Consider the following 20,444-nt stretch of genomic DNA (forward strand, 5'->3'; position numbering starts at 1 on the left):
TCAAGGATATGAGTGTCAATGAAAGATATTAAGACTTCAGTAGATCAGTCTGGAAAAGAGATATCTCACAGAATCATAAAAAATAGCACATAATATGGCAAGAATAGAAAAGGCAAATATGGGATATTAGTTTAGATTATAGTAAGACAATGAGATAAAGAGGGAAAAAGGCACTGATTCTAAAATAAAAGGGATAAATATATGGAAGGGACTTGAAAATAGTGTGGTGGAAGAGTCAACACCAGATCAAAAGAAATAATTAGACGCTGCAATTGCCGGAATGTGGTGTCTTTCTGACAAATTCTTTCTCATTCAATTTTTTTTAAACACACTCACATCTATATCATTTATGTTTTGCATAGCTGACTTTATGCCTAAGTCTTATCTTGCTTCAATCTGCAAAAACATTTAGCCTTTGTCTTTACCAAATTTAAATTGTTAATTTGTAGTTATCAAATGAATCCAAATTACAGCTGAATTCAACTAAGAGTATATACATTTATTCAGAATGAATATTGACCACATTTCCTAATCTGAAATATGATCCATTGTGAATTATTTTGAAGCTGCAATCTACTTACTTTGTTTAATTCTCCTTGGGTCAAAGTATCCAGGAAAACACTTGTGCTTTTTATGAGATAAGTCAGTTTGTCTCCAAGCTAGAACATTGTGATTTCAAATCTCAATCTAGACTGACACTTGAATGCATTAAGGGAATACTGTGCTGTTGGAGGTACCGCCTCTTGGATGAGATATTAAACCAAAGCCCAAACTCAATTTTTCAGGTGGATAGAATGAATCAAATGCCATCTGAACAGTTTTATTAGTGAAAATTGCAGCAGCAATTGTATTTCTCTGCTCAGGAAATATTTTATGCAAGCTAATTATTTTTGATTGCATGTAGACTATGAATAAAATGAAAATGATGGCAAACAATTTATACAGGTGGAATCATATTTTAATATTGCAATATTTACAAAAAAGTTTCATGTCTGTATACATAATTTTTCTCCCGATTTGAGTAATAGTGGGGAATTTTTGAAGGATTAGCAAGCTCTTTGCCAACCTGCTTTATGAGCACTTACGAACACAAACAAGTTGTGGAGTGGGATTGAACCCAGAGGCAGCACTGATATTTCTTGAGCTACATGGCCTCCCATTTTTAAAGGAAAAAATTGTAGACTATTTGTGAAATTGCCAAATATCCATGCTATTAATGTGTTTTATATTAAATCATAGGATAGAAAGAAGCACAAATTTAATTTTGAGTACACAATCAAGGTTCCCCTAAACAATTAAATTGAGGAAATACAACTCATCAAGTGAATTAAAAAGGTGATCACTGGCATAAGGTGCTTAAGATGCACATGAGGCATCCTGAGTAGCTGTCAAGGATGAATATTCCCTCATTAATGTGTCAGTGGGTTCCTACGCTTGATGTAAAATCCTGATATCTGTAAATATTATATTCAGTCATTCATATACTTGCAGTGCAACACAGGGTGCAAACAGTCAGAAAGCTTGTTGAAGCAATGTTATCTACAGGAAAGCCACATTCATTAATGTCATGTCATATTTGGCAAATGGAATATTTTGGATCTGTGTTACCGATTGCTTCGGCTGAGTTTTACTTGATTTTGAAAGTACAAAACCTTTAGACTACTGATATAAAACAAAACACTGCAGATGCTGGTGATCTGGAACAAAAACAGAAATTGCTGGAGAAACTCTTCATTGGTTCTGAAGAAGGGTCACTGGACTCAAAATGTTAACTCTGTTTTTTCCTCACAGATTATGCCACACTTGCTGAGCTTCTCCAGCAATTTCCATGTTTGCTTTGGACTACTGACTTCTAGGAGAAGCTGCCATGACTTCCTCTACCTCTTAAATGAAAAGCAACAGAGTTTAAAAGCCAAAAATCCCAATGGATTCCTCTTCCAGCCTCACCAGTGGGGCTACCTCCAGCAGGAAGATTAGTTTATATAATGAGGGCTCCTGACCAATTTAACCCTACGGAATTTAGAACGCCATATTCAAGGTTCAGAAATAGGTCCATGAGAATCCCTACCTTAGAAATCTGCCACCTTATTCCAGAATGTATTTTAGAATCAAACAATAATTAAAATGTACCAATCCTCAGTTTATATAGATTCTCCATTCTGAGATCAAGAAAATTGCCTCTGATTAATTTATATGAGTAGATTCTCAGATCTGAAAGATGCTAGTCCAAAGTGTTTAAGGTCCATTGGAAATCTAACAGAATTGACTGTGCTGACTGAGCATAACGTTTTCTGGGTCAACTAATTTCCATAATGATTTTGCAGCTCTCATTGCAGTTACTTCATGAAGGAACAAGGAGGTTATAAGAACCGAAAGAATTGCGGATGCTGTAAATCAGGAACAAAAACAAAACTGCTGGAAAAGCTTAGCAGGTCTGGCAGCATCTGTGAAGGAAAAAACAGAGTTAACGTTTCAGATCTGGTGACCCTTCCTCAAAACTGTGTGGTGGAGATTATAAGACTTGGATGACTAAAAACTAAGTGGTTGAATTGAGGGGTGGGGAGTGATAGGTTCTTCCACATTTTTGATAAGTTTTGTAAAGCATTTAGATCTGTTTTGAGTTTTCCTCAAGGTTGAACAGGGATGGTGATGAAAGTAGTCAAAATCAAACAAAATGGAAAACCAAACAGGGTGTAGCAAGTGGAGTGTGGGGTACGTGATAGAATGGCATTCCTCCAGCAACACTCCACTTTATGGTTGATGAAGTAGATACAATGGACATGAGAGAATTTGTCCATTTTTGGCTTTTTTAGGTTCCCTCCCCATGCCTGCAATTAACTTGAGACAAGAAATGAAAGGGGTGAAATTAGCTTCATTGGCACTAGCAGTGACAGACCAAATCTGAGATTAAGTACAGTATGGATGCACCCAGAATTCCTCATGACAATTCAGCTAAGTCCACCACAGTCTAGGTTGCTAGGTAGAAAGATTCAGTAAGTCCAATCAAATCATAGATTCCCTACAGTGCAGAAAGAGACCATTCAACCCACTGAGAATGCAATGACCGTCCGAAGAGCATTCTATCCAGATCCAGCCCCAGCCCCCAACCCTATCCCTGTAACCCTGCATTTCCCATGGGTAATCCACATAATCTGCACATCCCTGGGCATTATAGGCAATTAAGCATGGTCGATCCATCTAACCTGCACATCTTTGGGCTGTGGGAAGAAACTGGAGCACGCGGTGAAAACCCACACAGACACGAGGAGAAAAATGTGCAAACTCCAAACAGACAGTCACTCTAGGCTGGAATTGAACCTGTGCCCCTGGGGCTGTGAGGCAGCAGTGTTAACCACTGAGCCAATACATGCCTCCCATGATGTTGCCTTAATTTGGCAATCTTCAATTGATCCTCTTTTCTTCCTCCCAAAAGTGTAATAATAATTCGATTTCCAGAGGGAAACCCATAGTCGATACTTCAGGAACATATACAGAATACGGTGTGTGAAGAAACCTTTCCAATAACAAACTGATATAGAAGCTTGATACAAAATACAAAGACACTTACAAAGCAACAAAGCCAATATTTTGTCTTCTTCTGGCCTTCTAAGCATCTACAACTGCTAATAAGCAATGCTGTAGTGTAAAATTATTGATGAATGACTCCAGATCTGGGGCAGCAGCCAAGAATCAAAGGACACATCTATTTGGTGTCATCTGAAACTCCTTTTCTATATTTAATGAAGTTCCCCCTTCTCACCATCTGGAGATTTCTGGACATTGATTTGACATTCTAAATTACATGTCATGTGCAGTAAAAGAAGAGATCACTGTTACCCCTAATGGCAGATATCTATGGGGCATAGCAGGGATGAAAATTCCAGCTCCGTTGTTAATATATGTCATTGTAAATCATAAATTTTCTTTTTCAAATGCTAGTTACCAGTGGCTTAAAAACCATTTGTATTCTAAGATAAATAAATCACAGAAATTTTAGTCACAGTTGCTTTTTGATATGTATTCATGAATGAGGATCAATGCTTCTAATAACATGGTGAAGCATTTATTACCTTACCACTTTATCACATTCTTCAACCTGAACATAAATTGTTATGACAGCATTATTGTTTTACTTTATATATTTAGGAGTAGCTGTCATTCTAAATTATAAATCAAAATGATAGACCAATCACTTTGCATAGAGAACATCAAGCGTCAACTTCTAAGGAGTTTGAAATAAATCTGTACAGGCATAAAATGTACCTACGAGACCATAAGGCATTAGCAGCAGAGGTAAGCCATTCAGCCCATTGATCTGCTCTGCTATTCAATGAGATCATGGCTGATCTGACAATCCTCAACTGCATTATTGAGATAGCAAGAACTGCAGATGCTGGAGTCAGAGATAACAAAGTGTGGAGCTGGAGGAACACAGTAGGTCAGGCAGCATCAGAAGAACAGAAAAGCTGATGTTTCAGGTCGGGACCCTTCTTCAGAAATCTGAAGAATTTCTGATTTCAGATTTCTGAAGATGGGTCCTGACCCGAAATGTCAGCTTTCCTGTTCCTCTGATGCTGTCTGACCTGCTGTGTTCCTCCAACTCCACACTTTGTTACCTCAACTGTATTATATTGTTTTTTTCCCTACAATCATTGATTTCCTTACTGATTAAAAATTTGTCTGTCTTAGCCTTGAATATATTTAACAACTGAACCTCTACAGCCCTTTGTAGTGAAGAATTTCACAGATTGACTACCCTCCGAGAGCAGAAATTTCTCCTCATCTCTGTCTTAAACGAACAACACTTCACTCTGAGATTATGTTCTCTGGTCTCTCTCACAACGGGAAACAACCCCTCAATGTCTACCCTATTAAGTCACCTAAGAATATTATACATTTCAGGGTTTAGTTGCACAGTTGCATTTGTTTGTTTTCCCCCCAGAAATGTTCTTAGGTCAAAACATCAGAAAGCTAGAGTGCATTTTATTAGTTCATCAATGTTTATCTTCTTGCTGTAAAATTAGGAAACATGTTAAGTTAAATGAGAACACCAGGAATTCAATACAAGTTGGTCTACTGACAATTATATTGCACGAGTATTCAAATCCACTTTCTTAAAATGTGTTCCTTTGGTTACAGAAAGTGATTATACAATTTTGTATTTCATTCAAGTACAAAACACATTCATACATACATAACTTTAAGTTATGAGTTATTTTCTATAAGTCACATTGTAAGCTCAATATCATGAATAAAATCAGCAAAGAGAAATAGCAAGCTAATAGAAAAACACACACATTATTTACCATAAAAGCACATGAGCTGCGATTAAGGCTATTATTTTAATAATTCCCTATCTGGATCTTTAATGAGAAGAGAAATGCTAATTGCTTAGTGCTCAGGCATTTTAATATTACATTTCAAGTTTAAATGTTAAATGAAAATGTGTTAAATTGACTAGCATTAAAATACAATTTGCGTTATTATGACTAAACATTTCAGGAAGAATTATAATGAGAAATATTACAAAAGACTGTAAAATTTACATTAAAAACGTAACTCAAAATACCCATGTATTTCAGAATGTTTATAGGACATGTATTAGCCGATTATTAGACAAATCGACTGCATAAACAAATTATCTGATTGGCAAAATAGGCAATATTAATGCCTAATAAAAATATATAAGCATTCTTTATGCAAACATCGAAAACTTCTGTCTGATTAATATCGGAGATGCAATTTGTACCTGTACCATAGAATCAAGTACTGGAATGCATTATGAGTATATTTACTGTAGGCGTAAAAACATTATTTTTAATACAACATAATTTAGTGGTAAGGTTACCTTTTCAATAATGTGCCTTTATCAAATTAACATTGAACTGGCAAGAATCCTTATTCTCAACACTATTCGGTGTTGGTTCACAGGACTGAATTTTGCGGTGACCAAATTAAAGCATAAAGCATTCTGTGAAGCATAGTACGGCCGCTTAAAATGCTGATAATTTCGGTGCAACCAAAGAGTATTTCATTTCAGCCATTATCTTTTCAGAAGGTAAGAACAAAATCAACAAGGCTCAAACAAGACCTGCATTTTTTTTTAACTTGTTGAGTAGTAGCTGCATTGACTAGATGTACACTTAACTCTTTAAAAAGCACCCAAATTAATATCTCATTCTAAAAGTTCTCTATAGGAATGTGAACAATATGTGAATCATCAAACACTCTATAGTCCTCAAGGATCTTCACCCGAAGCTCTGTAATTCCTTCCCCAGCCCTCTCTGCCTCTCCACCTTTCTCTCCTCCTTTTATATCCATCTTTAAATCTACCTCTTTGCTGAAGCTTCCAGGCAAATATCCTAACTGGTCTTGGGTATGGTGTCACATTTTATCTCATTTTTGTCCTGAGAATTGGCTGAGATATTTTACCACCTTAATTTGGCAACATAAATGCAAGATGCTGTTATTGCTTTTTATCTTTATTCTTTTTTTCCTTTATTCATTCACAGGATGAGGGCATCACTGGCCAGGCAGCATTTAATGCCCACCCCTAATTTCCCAGAGGGCAACCACATTGCTGTTGGTCTGGAGTCACATGTAGGCAGCTTCCTTCCTCAAGGGCATTAATGAACCAAATGGGTTTTTCCCGACAATCGACAGTGGATTCACGGTCATCATTAGATTCTTAATTCCAGGTATTTATTGAATTCAAATTTCACCATCTGGCGTGGCAGGATTTGATCCCAGGTACCCAGAACATTATCTGGGTTTCTTGATTAACAGTCCAGCAATAATACCACTAGGTCATTGCCTCCCCTACTATTGGCAAAATGAAAACGCCCTTTGAATTATGCAACAAGGCAGAGTCAAACAATATAAATTGTTCTTTGGCTTTATGACATATTACAACAAATTCAGTGATAATACATTCCCAAAACATGTGGGACAAGAATGTGATTTGGTGGCAAGGTTATACCTGATTTTTCTATTCATGTTCTCTGCTTTACAGCTCTGCTCCAACCCACTTGGATTTAGTCATATTCAAAATTATGCTGTGTTTTTTCCATCTCGGAATTCTACTGTTGGCTTTTATGCCTCAGTTATAAAGTTATAGAATCATTACAAAAGAGAATTAAAAACAAAAACACAAAAACAAAGGACAGAAAGTAAAAAACTTAGCAATTTGGCATTTAGCCACAATTATAAGCAACGTTTTCACAAATGTGAAACAAGTGCACATGGTACATTGGAGAGTGCAAGTTTACAAAAAGAATAGCTAGATTTTTTTTCATACTAGACTTGCTTATGCTTTTATGTTGTCAGTTCAAATTTGTCTATTTTGCTGCTAAACAACCTGAAATATTCATGAGATCATAGTGATATACAACAGGGAGAAGTGCACAATATTATTCCACCACTCACTTGATATTGAGCTACAGGGTTTATCAACACTATTGATATTCTGATGGCCAGAAAGTCAGAGCTGTGTAGACTGAAGTGGTGTGTTGCAACCATGCAGAGTCCCAGACATTGCTGATTCTATGCAAATTGCTGATGAAATTGAATTTTCCAATGGGCAATTCCCCTACATCTAGAACATTCCCAAAGACCATAATACCATAACATATAGGAGGAGAATTAGGCCATTCGGCCTATCGATTTTGATCCACTATTTGATCATAGCTGATATGTTTCTCAACCTCGTCCTCCTGCCTTCTTCCTGTAACCCATAATCCCAAAGAGGAGAATTTAGATGCATCCACCTTGTCTAAGTTAAAAGTTACTCACGATAACTGTTAAGCCGATCCTCTCCCTACCCCCTCACCTCATAACTGACTCACCACAGATCTCCCTGCCCATTACACCTTCCCTAAATCCTTAGACATCTTCGACTCCTGACAACCGTCCACACCAGATCCCAATTCCAACCCAACACGATTCCCAACCCCCAACCAATCCTGTTTGAATCTGACCCACTCAGACCCAACAATCCCAGTTGCGAGTCTGAGCAACCCAGACCTAACACTGCTAATGCCCTTTTCCAGTTGCACTTAACACTCCCAGAGGCCAGTCTAATACCCTGAGGACACAACATAGTAAGGTCGCCCCCATCCTCGCCTCAGATCCAAAACTTCGCTCTACAGTGGCCTAATCCTCTTCCACATCCAAATCGCATCCACTCTAAGCACACCATCATTTATGTGGCATCCCACACATTTGACATCTTACCTCACCCACCTGGCACCTTAGTTGCCCTACATTATTACCTTTTCATGTCAACTGGCAAAATGTCTGGCTGTGCTGCTGAACAGTTAAATCACAAAATATTGCACAATAACTGCTGGTTTCCATGTGGATCCCCTTTGCTGCTGAATTCCTGGAAAGGTTATTAACAGGAGGCCTCTGTTCATGAGCTTGCAGTGCAGAAGGTATCTAAAGGTAAGTGCATATGTTTCAGTCCAGTTAGGGTATTAATAATGTTTCTGACCCTGAATGGAATATCCATTTGATTCATGCAGCACATATGCCAGCAAACAGTAAAATCAAGACAAGGACCCATTACACTCTTACAACTATACATACACAATGCTCATTAATCATATTGTGAGGTACATGAAGAGGTTCTTACATGTAGTCACTGAAATTTGGCAGTGAGTTTTAGAGTTGTACTTCAGTTCCAAAATGACCATCAATGGAATGTTAGGTTGAATTCAGTTTTATACCATCATGCAGTGGTTGTTACTAGAAGTTCCAACAAAAAGTTCTGCCCCAAAAATCAGATTGCAGATCTTTTCTTCAACTATTACTTTATGCTTAACAATTCAATAACATTTGTTTCCTAAGTTTCCAACTACCTTGTGGCAAACAGGTGGAGTAGGATTATACAATGAACACTGATGACAAAGAGCCCAGACACCATTAAACTGAAATGTCATAGGGCATACAATTGTATAATGTCATATAACAGACACGGCATATAGAAATTTAAACATTCATTCTCAAGATTACTGGTAAATTCAGAGAATATACTGCATACTAGTGGTATAACCTCAGAGATTGCCAATACTGACAGTTTACAAAATCAATTTTTTTTAGTTAATCAAACCTAGGTATCAAATGTCTTCAGGTGCACTATGCAGTATAACATGTGGCATATAAATGTTGACAGAATGCCATTGAAAGGCTTAAAAGTAGTGCACTAAGCCTGCATCTCCCTGCAATGAATTTCTTAAATGATAGTAAATAAATATTTTGGTCTATTAAATATGAGATGCCCAGTGATAATATCAGTACTATGGACTGGATTCACTGATTTTCCTGAAGGATGTTTCCAACAAAAGTAATTTTGTAAAGGTATATGCACACTTTACATTGTGAATGTGCTAATGTAGTGGCACAAATACAGCAATAAGAGAGGTTATGAATCACAGCAACACATTATAGCATTGATGTGATTACAGAATATAGTAACAAACAGAAAGGGAGTTTAGTATGATGATTCCATTCTCTAAGCTATAGGTAGTGTTTCTGACCGATAATGAGGAATAAAAGAAATGACAGGCTAACAGTTTGGGGTTGATTATGATTCTTAAGAGACTGACCGACAGAGTGTACGGATCAACCACCATTTCTGGCAGTGAAAGATTTTTGACGCTTCGGATTCATAAAGATTTGGCCGGTAAACAATAGGTATCAAACTGGCAAGTGTATTCAAAGCAGGTGAGTGCTTTGGACATGTAGAGGTAAACCTCTTTCAAAATGAAGCCATCACATTGCTATGGTGATTGTTTCCAATTTTACAGCCAGTAGCACCCTCTCAATGCTGCGCAAAACAATGAAAATGAACCACTTTATCTCACTAAATCACAAAAGCTCACACTGGCCTTTAGTCCATGGCTGAACACATTCCTTTCAGGGAAAATAAAATAAATAACATACATTTTCAAATGCTCTGATAGCTCTTTTGGCAACAAACTCCCCATGGTGCTGATATGAAACATTCAAAAATTAAATCAATGTGAACAACATTTAACTCCTACAATGTTACCATTGGGACATTGGGAGGAAAGTTTTAACAAGAAAGTAGTGGGTAGTGGGAAAAAGTTCTTCGTAACATACGAGACTCAGGGTTAGTATCACAGTATTCATTTACTGCAATAGTTGGACTAGTTGGACTGAAAGTCTTCTCCAGCCTGAAACTGTTACTATGTTATTATTAGAAATCTAACATTCGTGGTTCTGTGTGATTATTGTTCCAAGAAACCTTTACAACAATACTCACAGCTGTTGCTATAACAACGATGATCTGGGAAGTACAGTACAAACTAAAAGATAGGGAAATGACAAGAAGAGAAACCGAATGAGAATCAGAGGCAGAAAAACAAACAAAAAGAGGGAGGCAAAAAGAATGAAAGAATGGGAGGCAAGCAGAGTGACAATTACACCAAGATATACATGATTATTTTACATTTTTCCATGATTAAATCCACTCCACATCAACTAGTGCCATTTACAATTCAATAAAACTCAAGGAGTTTCCTAATCCTTAATCATTTTCTTTGTAGACTACAGATCCAATTGTCCTTATGGCACTTTTCCCTTAATCCTGGGATCAGCTATGATGGAAGATATTTGCTGCTCTTCTTACAATGAAAAGGTCTTTGATGTAAAATGTCAAATTATTTCCCTCTACAGATGCTAAAAAGATCTGCTGGTTGTTTCCACCATTTGCTGTTTAGAATTCAGATTTCTAGCATCCAGTGTTTTGTAAAATCAAACCCTCTTGGAAACTTTTGCCATTTAATCTCACCTGCCCTCTATTCTATCATTTTTGATCTTCCCTTTGTTTCCTTTTCCCAAGGTGTCTGATCTTTCATTTGCTTCTATATAACCTCTGGTATTTCTGGTTTCTCCTGTTATGAATAAGGGTCACTCGACCCTAAATGTTGACTATCCTTTCTCTCCACAGATGCTGCCAGACCTGCTGAGACTTTTTCCAACAATTTCTGATTTTGTTTCTAATTTCTCCTAGTCCTGACAAAAGTCATAGATATGAAATATGAACTGTTTCACTTCCCATTGATGCTAGCAGACCTGTTGAGTATTTGCAATATCTTTTCTTTTTATTCTGCAATATTTTGCTTTTGTATCAAGAATTGGGGAGGTGATGGCCTAGTGGTATTATCACCGGACTGTTAATCCAGAGACACAGATAACGTTCTGGAGACCAGGGTTCGAATCCCACCACGGCAGATGGTGGAATTTGAATTCAATAAATATCTGGAATTAAGACTCTAATGATGACTATGAATCCATTGCCGATTGTCAGGAAAAAACCCATCTGGTTCACTAATGTCCTTTAGGGAAGGAAACTGCCATCTTTAACTGGTCTGGCCTACATGTGACTCCAGTCCCTTAGCAATGTGGTTGACTCTTAACTTCCCTCTGGGCAATTAGGGATGTACAATAAATGCTGCTTAACCAGCGATGCCCTCATCCCATCAATGAATAAAGGAATAAAAACATATTCACCCAAATTACTCAAGAAACTTAACTCTCAATGAATTGAATAGGAGGGATGTTCACCATCTCTCTGGTTAATAATTCAGTCACCAGATTTTTTTTCAACTATTATACAGCTAAAAAATTGGGTTTTCTTCTTCAGAGAATTGAAGGTAGATCCACAGTTTGCCTTAAAAATAATTTGAATACGTGTCTGCTATGGTGAGGAAAAGTACAGTACTTGATTCCATGTAGCAAAATGTAGAGCCACCATCTGTGAAATTGACAAAAATGGAATCTGGCCAGTGGTTGTTGTCGATTCCTAAATGCCAGCTCTTTAATTACCTATTGATGGCTACCTACAGGGGAGCTGATAGATCCTCAATGACCCCCTGTTGATGTCTATCAAAAGGTAATTAAAAGCCTCAGTTTAACAATCTACAAGAGTATCTCTTTTATAGTTACCATCATTGTCAATTTCACAGATGATCACTCTGATTTCAGTTACACTGCAAGTAAAACACACACACACTCATACACTCACACGCATCATCAGATCAAAAGACTATAGAGCTAGCCACTGATCTGCTAAAGAAATAAGATGTGAAGATATGAGTTCATAAAGTCTCCTCTCTAGGCATCTCCTCTGAAATTTCATTCATGTTTCGCAGCTAATCCATTTCAAAGTGCCTGTACATGCTATCGTAAACAGGCTGAATTTTACTGCAGGCTTCAGAACCCTGATGACAGACAAAAAGTGGGTCCTCAACCTCCATTTGCTGGTAACATTTTATTGCATTTTATTCTAACTGGCTGTGTGCAGGTCTACTGCACAATTAAGAGCAACAAGCAAACTCCTGACACTGCCAACCCAATCAAAGGTGATATCCACAACCCATATCCTATTATATATCCTGTCGGTTCTGCAGTTTTCCATGGGAGAAGCTACGATTATGGATATTGAGGATTTTGTGGACATTTCACATGATTGTTGTGAGATGAAGCTAATTTAAGCAAATTCCCATTCAATTAACAGTGCCTTCCAATATCACCCTTAAATAAAGTTCAATTTGTTATTCTATAACAAGCATTGAGCACAGTGGGGTAGAAATTCATTTTGGCCAGTGCAGCAAAATGGGTAGTACCTCAATAGCAATCTATTAAAGTCCTTTTCTTAACATTTATTTATTCACAGGATGTTGGCACAACTGGCTGAACCATCATTTATTGTCCATCCCTAACTAGCTAACTTGCTGTGTGCCTGAAGAGACATGTTGGCCAGACCAGATAAAGACAGCAGATTTCCTTCCCCAAAGGGTATTAGTGCCTTTTTACCCTCAACAATTAGCACAGCCTTTTTTTTTATTGAATTCAAACTCCAGCATTGGCCGTGATGGAATTTGAACCCAGGTTCCCAAAACATTGCCTGGGATCTCTGGATTAATCATCTAATGACAATATCACTAGGCTTTCGCTTAGTGAGGAGGAACCAGATTCAAAGCAAATGGATGGATTTAAGATACAGATCAGTCTTGACCTGATGCGATCAATGGAACAGGCTTGAGAGATTGAATGGCTGACTCCCGTTCCCAAATTCCTATACTTAGCAGGCAGCCAACAAAGTGCTGTCCAATGCAGGTAAGTACAGCCTATGCTCTAAGTGTGGTTTAACCAATTCCTTATGTAGATTTCACAAAATTTCAGTAGATCTGCATTTGCTTGTTTTAATTACAAAAGGTAAAGTTGCACTAGTGGTGATTCAGTCTGAAGGTCACCACACCACAAGCGAAGAGGTTGACAGTCCTTCATGGTAACCTCAGCCAGTGCAGGAATTGAACCCCTATTGTTGGTGTCATCGCAAGCTAGTCATTCAGCCAACTAAGATAACCGCCCACTAAACCTGTTCTAATTATATATCCTAGAGTTTGCTGTACCATTTCTTTCAAGGCATGAGAAGTGATGGATTACTTTGCTGCTTTGTCTGCCCAGCTGATTTAAAACTCTTCTATAAATTTTAAATGTATGGTCTGTTTCTATTCTTGTCAGAAAGTTTTAGAAATTTACTTTCGATTTTACCGTCTAGAGCATTAATGTAGATTCAAAACAAAAGAGATTCAAGCACTGACTCATTTGGGCTATGTTTCATTCCTCATTAGTATTCTCTGTTTTTCTGTTCTGGACTAGTTTTTACCCATTTCTGCATTCTACGTATGATTATTTTTCAAAGTTTTTAGTCTTTAGTGAAACTTTGTCAAAGACTTTGAAAGTCTAAATAAACTGTCATAAAGAGTTTTACCATCTATGTATATCAATCAGATCTTCAAAGAAGGCAGCAAACTATATGAGGCATAATTTGTGTAAACTAAATCTATTTATGCTGATTCCATCAATCTCTCAGAATAGTTTTAATGAATTTATCCTTTTACTGATGTTAAGCCAATTCAAATATAATTGGCCAGATTATAGTGGTATCCATTTCTAAATATATTGTATTTGTTTTCTTCCAGTCCTACATAAAGTCAACAATGGCCAAAGATTCCTTTACAGTGATAATAGGTGATCACAAATTTTCCTGTTTTATGCTTTATCATCCTAAAATGCATACTGTTTGGCTAAGGGAATTTGAAGTTTTAAGTCACTTTAGTTTATCAAGTAATTCTTCCACATTGATCTCAATATTCCTTCATACTCCAATTTTATGAGTATTTTTAGTTTGTGGGCACCACTGGCAAGATCAGCTCTTATTGCCCATTCTGGTTGCCATATGAAAGTGGTGATTTGCCTTCTTTTTGAATTAGTCTAGTTAATATGGGTGAAGGTAATCCAATAATGCTGTTAGATAGGAAGCTCTCAAATTGTGAACCAGCATGGTGATATATGTTCTAGCAGAATTATGTACAACTTGAAGCTGATTATATTCTCTTGCAACTATTATCTATGTCTTTCTAAGTAATGGAGGTTTTTGACTTTGGCAATGCTGCAAAAAATGTTTTGGCAACTTGTTGCGGAACACTCTATTCATAGTCACAGTACACCAATGGTGGAAAAGTGAATGTTATGAGGTCTTTATCAACCATACGACTTTGTTCTGGATTGTGTAGAGCTATTGAGTGTTGTTACACATAAACCCTGTCAACCAAATGGGGTCTCTTCCAACACACTTTTCCTTTGTACCTTGTGGTGGAGAGCTCCAAGCAGCCAGGAGCCTACTTAATGATGACAATGTTACTGAACGTCAAAGTGACCTCTCTCATGTTAGAAATTGTCATTGGTCGATGTTTGCACAGCATGTAATTTGCCATTTATCAGTACAATCCCTAATGTTATCGAGGCTTGCTTAGCATGAACTGCTTCATTATCTGAGAAATTGCAAATAAAACTGAACATTGTGTAATTCATTAGCAGGGAACCTCACTTTGGAACTTGCAATGAAGGGGAGGTCCTTAATGAGGCAGCTGAATATAGTTTGGTCTACAATGCTGTCCTGAGAAATATGGGGATCCTTGCAGCATAATGGTAGAGTCTCTACCTCTGAGCCAGGAGGAATAAAAACACGGAACAAAAACAAAGTTGCTGGAAAAGCTCAGCAGGTCTGGCAGCATCTGTGAAGAACAAAACAGAGTTAACGTTTCGGGTCTGGTGACCCTTGCTCAGAACTTCCTCAGAAGGGTCACCAGACCTGAAACGTTGACTCTGTTTTTTCCTTCACAGATGCTGCCAGACCTGCTGAACTTTTCCAGCAACTTTGTTTTTGTTCCTGATTTACAGCATCTGCAGTTCTTTTGGTTTTTATCTGAGCCAGGAGGCCTGGGTTCAAGTTTTATTAATTTAAAAAATTTGTTCTGAGAATTAGGGCCCTTGTGGTGCAATGATAGAATCCCTACTCCTCCCACCTACTCCAGATTATATTGTAAGACATATGAACAGGTTGATTAAAAACATCTATGTCCTGAGAAATTCTACAGCAATATCCATATATTGAGGTCTTTGATCTCACAGAATCACATAAATAATTTCAGCCACAAGAGGATTTTCTCCATTTATTAAAATGCTGCTTTAATGTCAAGAGCTATTACGGTCATCCTGTGTCCATGTGTACACCATGAATTTGATTTCTACTAAATCCAAGTGATTTTGGCAGAATCTAAACTGAACTTTGGAGAGACGATTATTAGTGAGTAAGTAAACCAAAAAAGTCAGTTCTGAAGAATGATTACTGGGCCCAAAATGTTGACTCTGTTTTCTTTCCATAGATGCTGCTAGACCTGCTGAGTTTTCCACCAATTTCTGTATTAGTGACTAATTGTTGCCTTAAAGCACTGTTGATTATTCATTCTATCACTCTCCTAGTGATTGGGCATTGGCCAATAAGGTGACAATTGGCAGAACAGTTTATTTTCCACTTTTTGGGTTTACTTTTATGTCGTGCAGCAATTTGTTAGGAAATGGAACACTGTACCCAATTGTCTAATGGAGTTTGGTTAAATTAGAGCTTTCAAACTGCATTTGATAAGCATCTAAAGAGAAAAAATTGCAGATTTGTGATGAAATGCAGGGCAGTGGTATTAGCTGGGTGGTTCTTGCAGAGAGCTGGACTTGGGGCTTCTTTACTTCTGTATTCATTTTATGATTTTATTTCCACATTGCCAGATAGATGCCCATGTTGTAGCAGTAAGCAAACAGCTTAGCTAGATGTGCAGATAGTTCAGTACCATACAATCTTCAACATGAAAGCTGCAATGTTGTTGGTACCTAAAGGCTTTATTTTGTCACTTCTTGATGTAACATGCAGTAAATTAGATAGGTTGAACACTGGCAGGGTGATGACCAAAATTTCCGGTTGTGTGATTGCTTAGCTCAGTCTACAGAATGCTGCTTTCACTGTTTAGCATGGAGTCCTGTGCCATAGCTTCAACAGGTTGGTACCTGATTTTCAAATGCACCAGGTTCTGTGCCAGGTGTGATCTCCCATGGTTTGAGAAATATGTCAAGCCATGCTGTTCCAGATTATCATTATAGATTCTGCTGCTGCCAGTGGCTCCCAGCATACCCTGGATCTATTCTTAATCTATCCCATTTAGCAGAATGTTCTTGCCATATGACATAATGGAAGATATTCTTTGCACAAATACTGTGCAGTAGTCACTCCTACTAACACTATCATGGACAGACACATCTATTAAAGGGTCATGAGTTTAAGGTTAAATATCACGGAACTAATCTTAGTAATAGACAATATAATTCAGTACAGGGGTACTTTTGCAATACTATGTTCAATTCTGGTCTCCCTATAAGAAAGATATTTTGAAACTTGAAAGGATGCAGAAAAGATTCACAAGGATATTGCCAGGGTTGGAGGGTTTGAGCTGTAGGGAGAGGCTGAATAGGCTGGGTCTATTTTCCCTGGAGCATCAGAGGATGAGGGGTGACCTTATAGAAGTTTATAAATTCATGAGGGGCATGGAAAGTTTGAATAATCAAGGTCTTTTTCCCAGAGTAGGGGAGTCCAAAACTAGTGAGCATAGGCTTAAGGTGAGACAGGAAAGATTTAAAAGGGAGCTAAGGAGCAACTTTTTCACGAAGAGGGTGGTGCGTGTATGGAATGAGCTGCCAGAGGAGATAATAGAGGCTAGTACAATGACAACATTTAAAGGTGATCTGCATAGGTATATCATTAGAAAGGGTTTAGAGTGATATGGGCCAAATGCTCGCAAATATAAATAGATTAATTTAGGATATCTGGTTGGCATCAATGAGTTGGACCAAAGGGTCTGTTTCTGTGCTGTACATCTCTAGGACTTTATGACTCCATGATTACCAAACGTAACCTGAAATAGGATGATAAATAGTCAGCAGGAAATTTGCTTCCTTATGTTTCTCAAAGTGGTGAGACTTCATGGGTTCTAGAGTCAATACAGAGGACTGAATTTCCAATACAACATCCAGTGAACTTTAGTGAGTATGATTATATAAGGGTATCATTTGATGCATGTATGGAGTTATTATTCAAACAAATGCTATCAGCACTTTTTTTCCTACCAAATATTATATTGAGAAGTATCAAATTTGCTTTCACGAGTTTTAAATGAAAAGGCTAAATATCATGGACATTTTATCTGCGATTTCTTGTTATGTATTCCCAGCAAGAGGCCTTCATTTTGGCAGCTATACATTTGGAAAAGTCAGCCCTCTGTTGTAATCTGACCTTTGCCAATAGGTTAAAGGAAGCTTCGCAAGAGTTATTCAGCTGTGACAGACTGTACAGTAGTGTACTGTAGTGTGAAACAAATGGTTTAATACCTTGTATCAACAGAATATCTATAAATTGTTTCCATACCACTTAATCTAATATTCTAATTGTAAAGTGATTTAAAAGTTTATGAACTTCGAGTTTCTAACATAATGCTATTTTATTACTTTATAATACATTTCTGATATTCGAATATGTCTGATTTTGTTTTAACTTTATGTCGCGTATGGTGCATTATTGGCATTTTTCTTGTTCGTTGAAAAATGCACAATTTTATACACCCGGATGTGAAGTCACATAATGTACAATGCATTATTTTGCTGAGTCGGGTGTCATAACATTAAATTTATTCGCTTTAAGATTATAGAACCTAATTGCAGTAAATAGCTATATCCTAAGGCAGTATTTGACGCAAGGTTTCTGCATTAATAGATGGGCTAATTCCATTCCATTTCTCACTCAGAAAGTATTCTGTCCTTGGGAGCTGAATAAATGCTTCGCAGGTCTAAATCTGATTCGTAAGTCTCAGTATATTTCGTTATCAAAATCGGACAGCAATTTGGAAGGCCAGATGGCAAAACCTACCCGTTACCTAACATTTAAATTAACTTTCGAACACACAAAACCTGGGGTTCACCTCATTGAGTTCTTTTTTACAAAGAAGCTTAAATCCATTATAAGAAGCTATGATGAAAGGCGCACACTGCGAAAAATCTTATCGTTCTAAATTATTAGGTTGTAAGGTGCAGACCGAGGAACGTCAGATTTCTACCGGTATCAAACTCACCAACTTTCTCCTGCACTCTTCAGCAGCACTACCCCTTTAACAAATATCATATGACAGGAGTTTAACAGATTCATCAATCCGACAAAGTAGCCAATGAACGATCTCTGAACATTCGAGGCTAATTTTAGAAAGTCGGCCAGAGGTAGATAACTCACCGCTAGAAGTATATTCAACAACATCGAGAAGGAATGTTACATGATAGCTTCAGAAAAGAAATTTGAAAGAGAGAATGAAGGCTTTTAAAATGTGTGACAATTTAAATGAAAAGGCTAAATATCATGGACATTTTATCTGTGATTTCTTGTTATGTACTCCCAGCAATTAATGTAAGGAGTTTCAAAACTACAGTTAAACCAGATCGCCGAAATCAATCGTCATTACATCCCAGTCCAAACCAGTGGGGAGTGTGTCAATCTCTCCTGTCTCATTAAAACCCATTTCTCAAAGTATAAAACCTTTACACCAATTGAGTTAGCGTGTGCCTCACGGAACCTGAGTCTGGATTATAATTGGGTCTAAAAGAATAACTCCCGGGGACTCGGGACAGTCAATCATCCACACTCGGTTGTCAAAGAATTGAAGGTTTAAATCTTGAAACCGGTGAACACTGGCAAATGTCCCTCACATCTCATCATCTGGCCGTTTCTTTCACGAAACGCTCCCCACATTCATTTGGAGAAATGCTCCCAGCGACGCGCTTGACAAACATCGCCCAGAACGAGCTGTTCACACCCATTTCTCAGCGCCACTGAGATCCGGGACTTAGACTAACTTGTCCCAGTCCCCCCAAGCAGCGTTTCCTCTTCATTCCTGCATCCCTACACCTTTAGAACTCTTCACGTGCAAAACAGACCTGAGACAGAAAAAGAAACTTACGTGTCCCATCAAAGCGCGTTGCTATGGTATCCAAGAAAGTGTTTTGTGGCGCTAATAATCCTTTCATAACAGGCATTTTTCCGGAGCGGTGTGAAATTCCCCATCAAACTTAAGCGGCTGTGTTAGAGCACTGAGCGAGGGAGAGATCAGAGGGGTCAGAACGAAGCTCCTGCTCAATGAAAGCACCTTCCACTCACAGCGAAAGAACCGGGGCTGGAGGAGGAGGAGGAGAGAGACAGACAGAGAGAAAGAACAGCGCCTCTCTCACACACACACACACACACAAACAAGGGCAGCCAGGCTGGGGAGAGAAAACGCCAGTCACGACGAGGAACAGCGGAGAGAGATCACCACTAATCAGAGAGAACCAGGGAGCAGGAGCGAAAAGGGGAGGGAATGTCACACAAAGCTGAGCCAGAGGAGTGGAAAAATGTGTCCAGCGCAGATCCAGCACCATTAGGATTTGACCAGACCAGGAATGTATCCAGTTATGTTTGGTGTAGTCCTTTCTCAGGAGATGGCCCTATTAACATTGACACTCATCGCCATTATCTCAATTTGCCGTTGGCTGTGCTGACTGGCAAGTGTATGTAGCAGTCCCCTGGGATTTCCTGTCAGTGAGAAAGCCTAACGCATGCAGCCTGACGAATTACTGACACCTAATTTAGCAAGTGTGGAAGGCAAAGTTGTTACAGTGGTGGAGATGACTCTGTCATTCACCTTGATAAAAACAAGCTCACACTGCTCTATTAATCATGAAGGTTTGTACATTTTACCAAATGGGGAGCAGGGACAACTATGATCACCGGCTGCAGCGTTTATTCTATAGATCGTAAATCGTGGCCGCATGTTGAGTAGCGAATATGTATCATATATAATCTAAAGTTATTAATGGAAAGTATGAAAATTGTCATTTCATGCCATATAGTCAATCGTTTCAGACGGATGATCGGCGGGATGAAAGAGAAATGTTTTAAGATTGGCCAACCACTCAAACGATGCGCAGAAGTGTTGCCACACTATTGT

General features: G+C 38.1%; 1 protein-coding gene across 1 annotated transcript in view; it reads right to left on the reverse strand.

Moving 5' to 3' along the window:
* Positions 1 to 19,494, reverse strand: part of kcnh8 (potassium voltage-gated channel, subfamily H (eag-related), member 8) — a 385,185-nt gene extending 365,691 nt beyond the window's left edge. Inside the window, exon 1 of the mRNA XM_048612148.1 lies at positions 19,419 to 19,494. Coding sequence (XP_048468105.1) covers positions 19,419 to 19,494 — 76 coding nt within the window. The remainder of the gene's footprint in view (positions 1 to 19,418) is intronic.
* Positions 19,495 to 20,444: the final 950 nt, after the last annotated feature.

The sequence above is a fragment of the Rhincodon typus genome, chromosome 2 (assembly GCF_021869965.1).
Source record: "Rhincodon typus isolate 14 chromosome 2, sRhiTyp1.1, whole genome shotgun sequence".
NCBI classification, from domain to species: Eukaryota; Metazoa; Chordata; class Chondrichthyes; order Orectolobiformes; family Rhincodontidae; genus Rhincodon; species Rhincodon typus.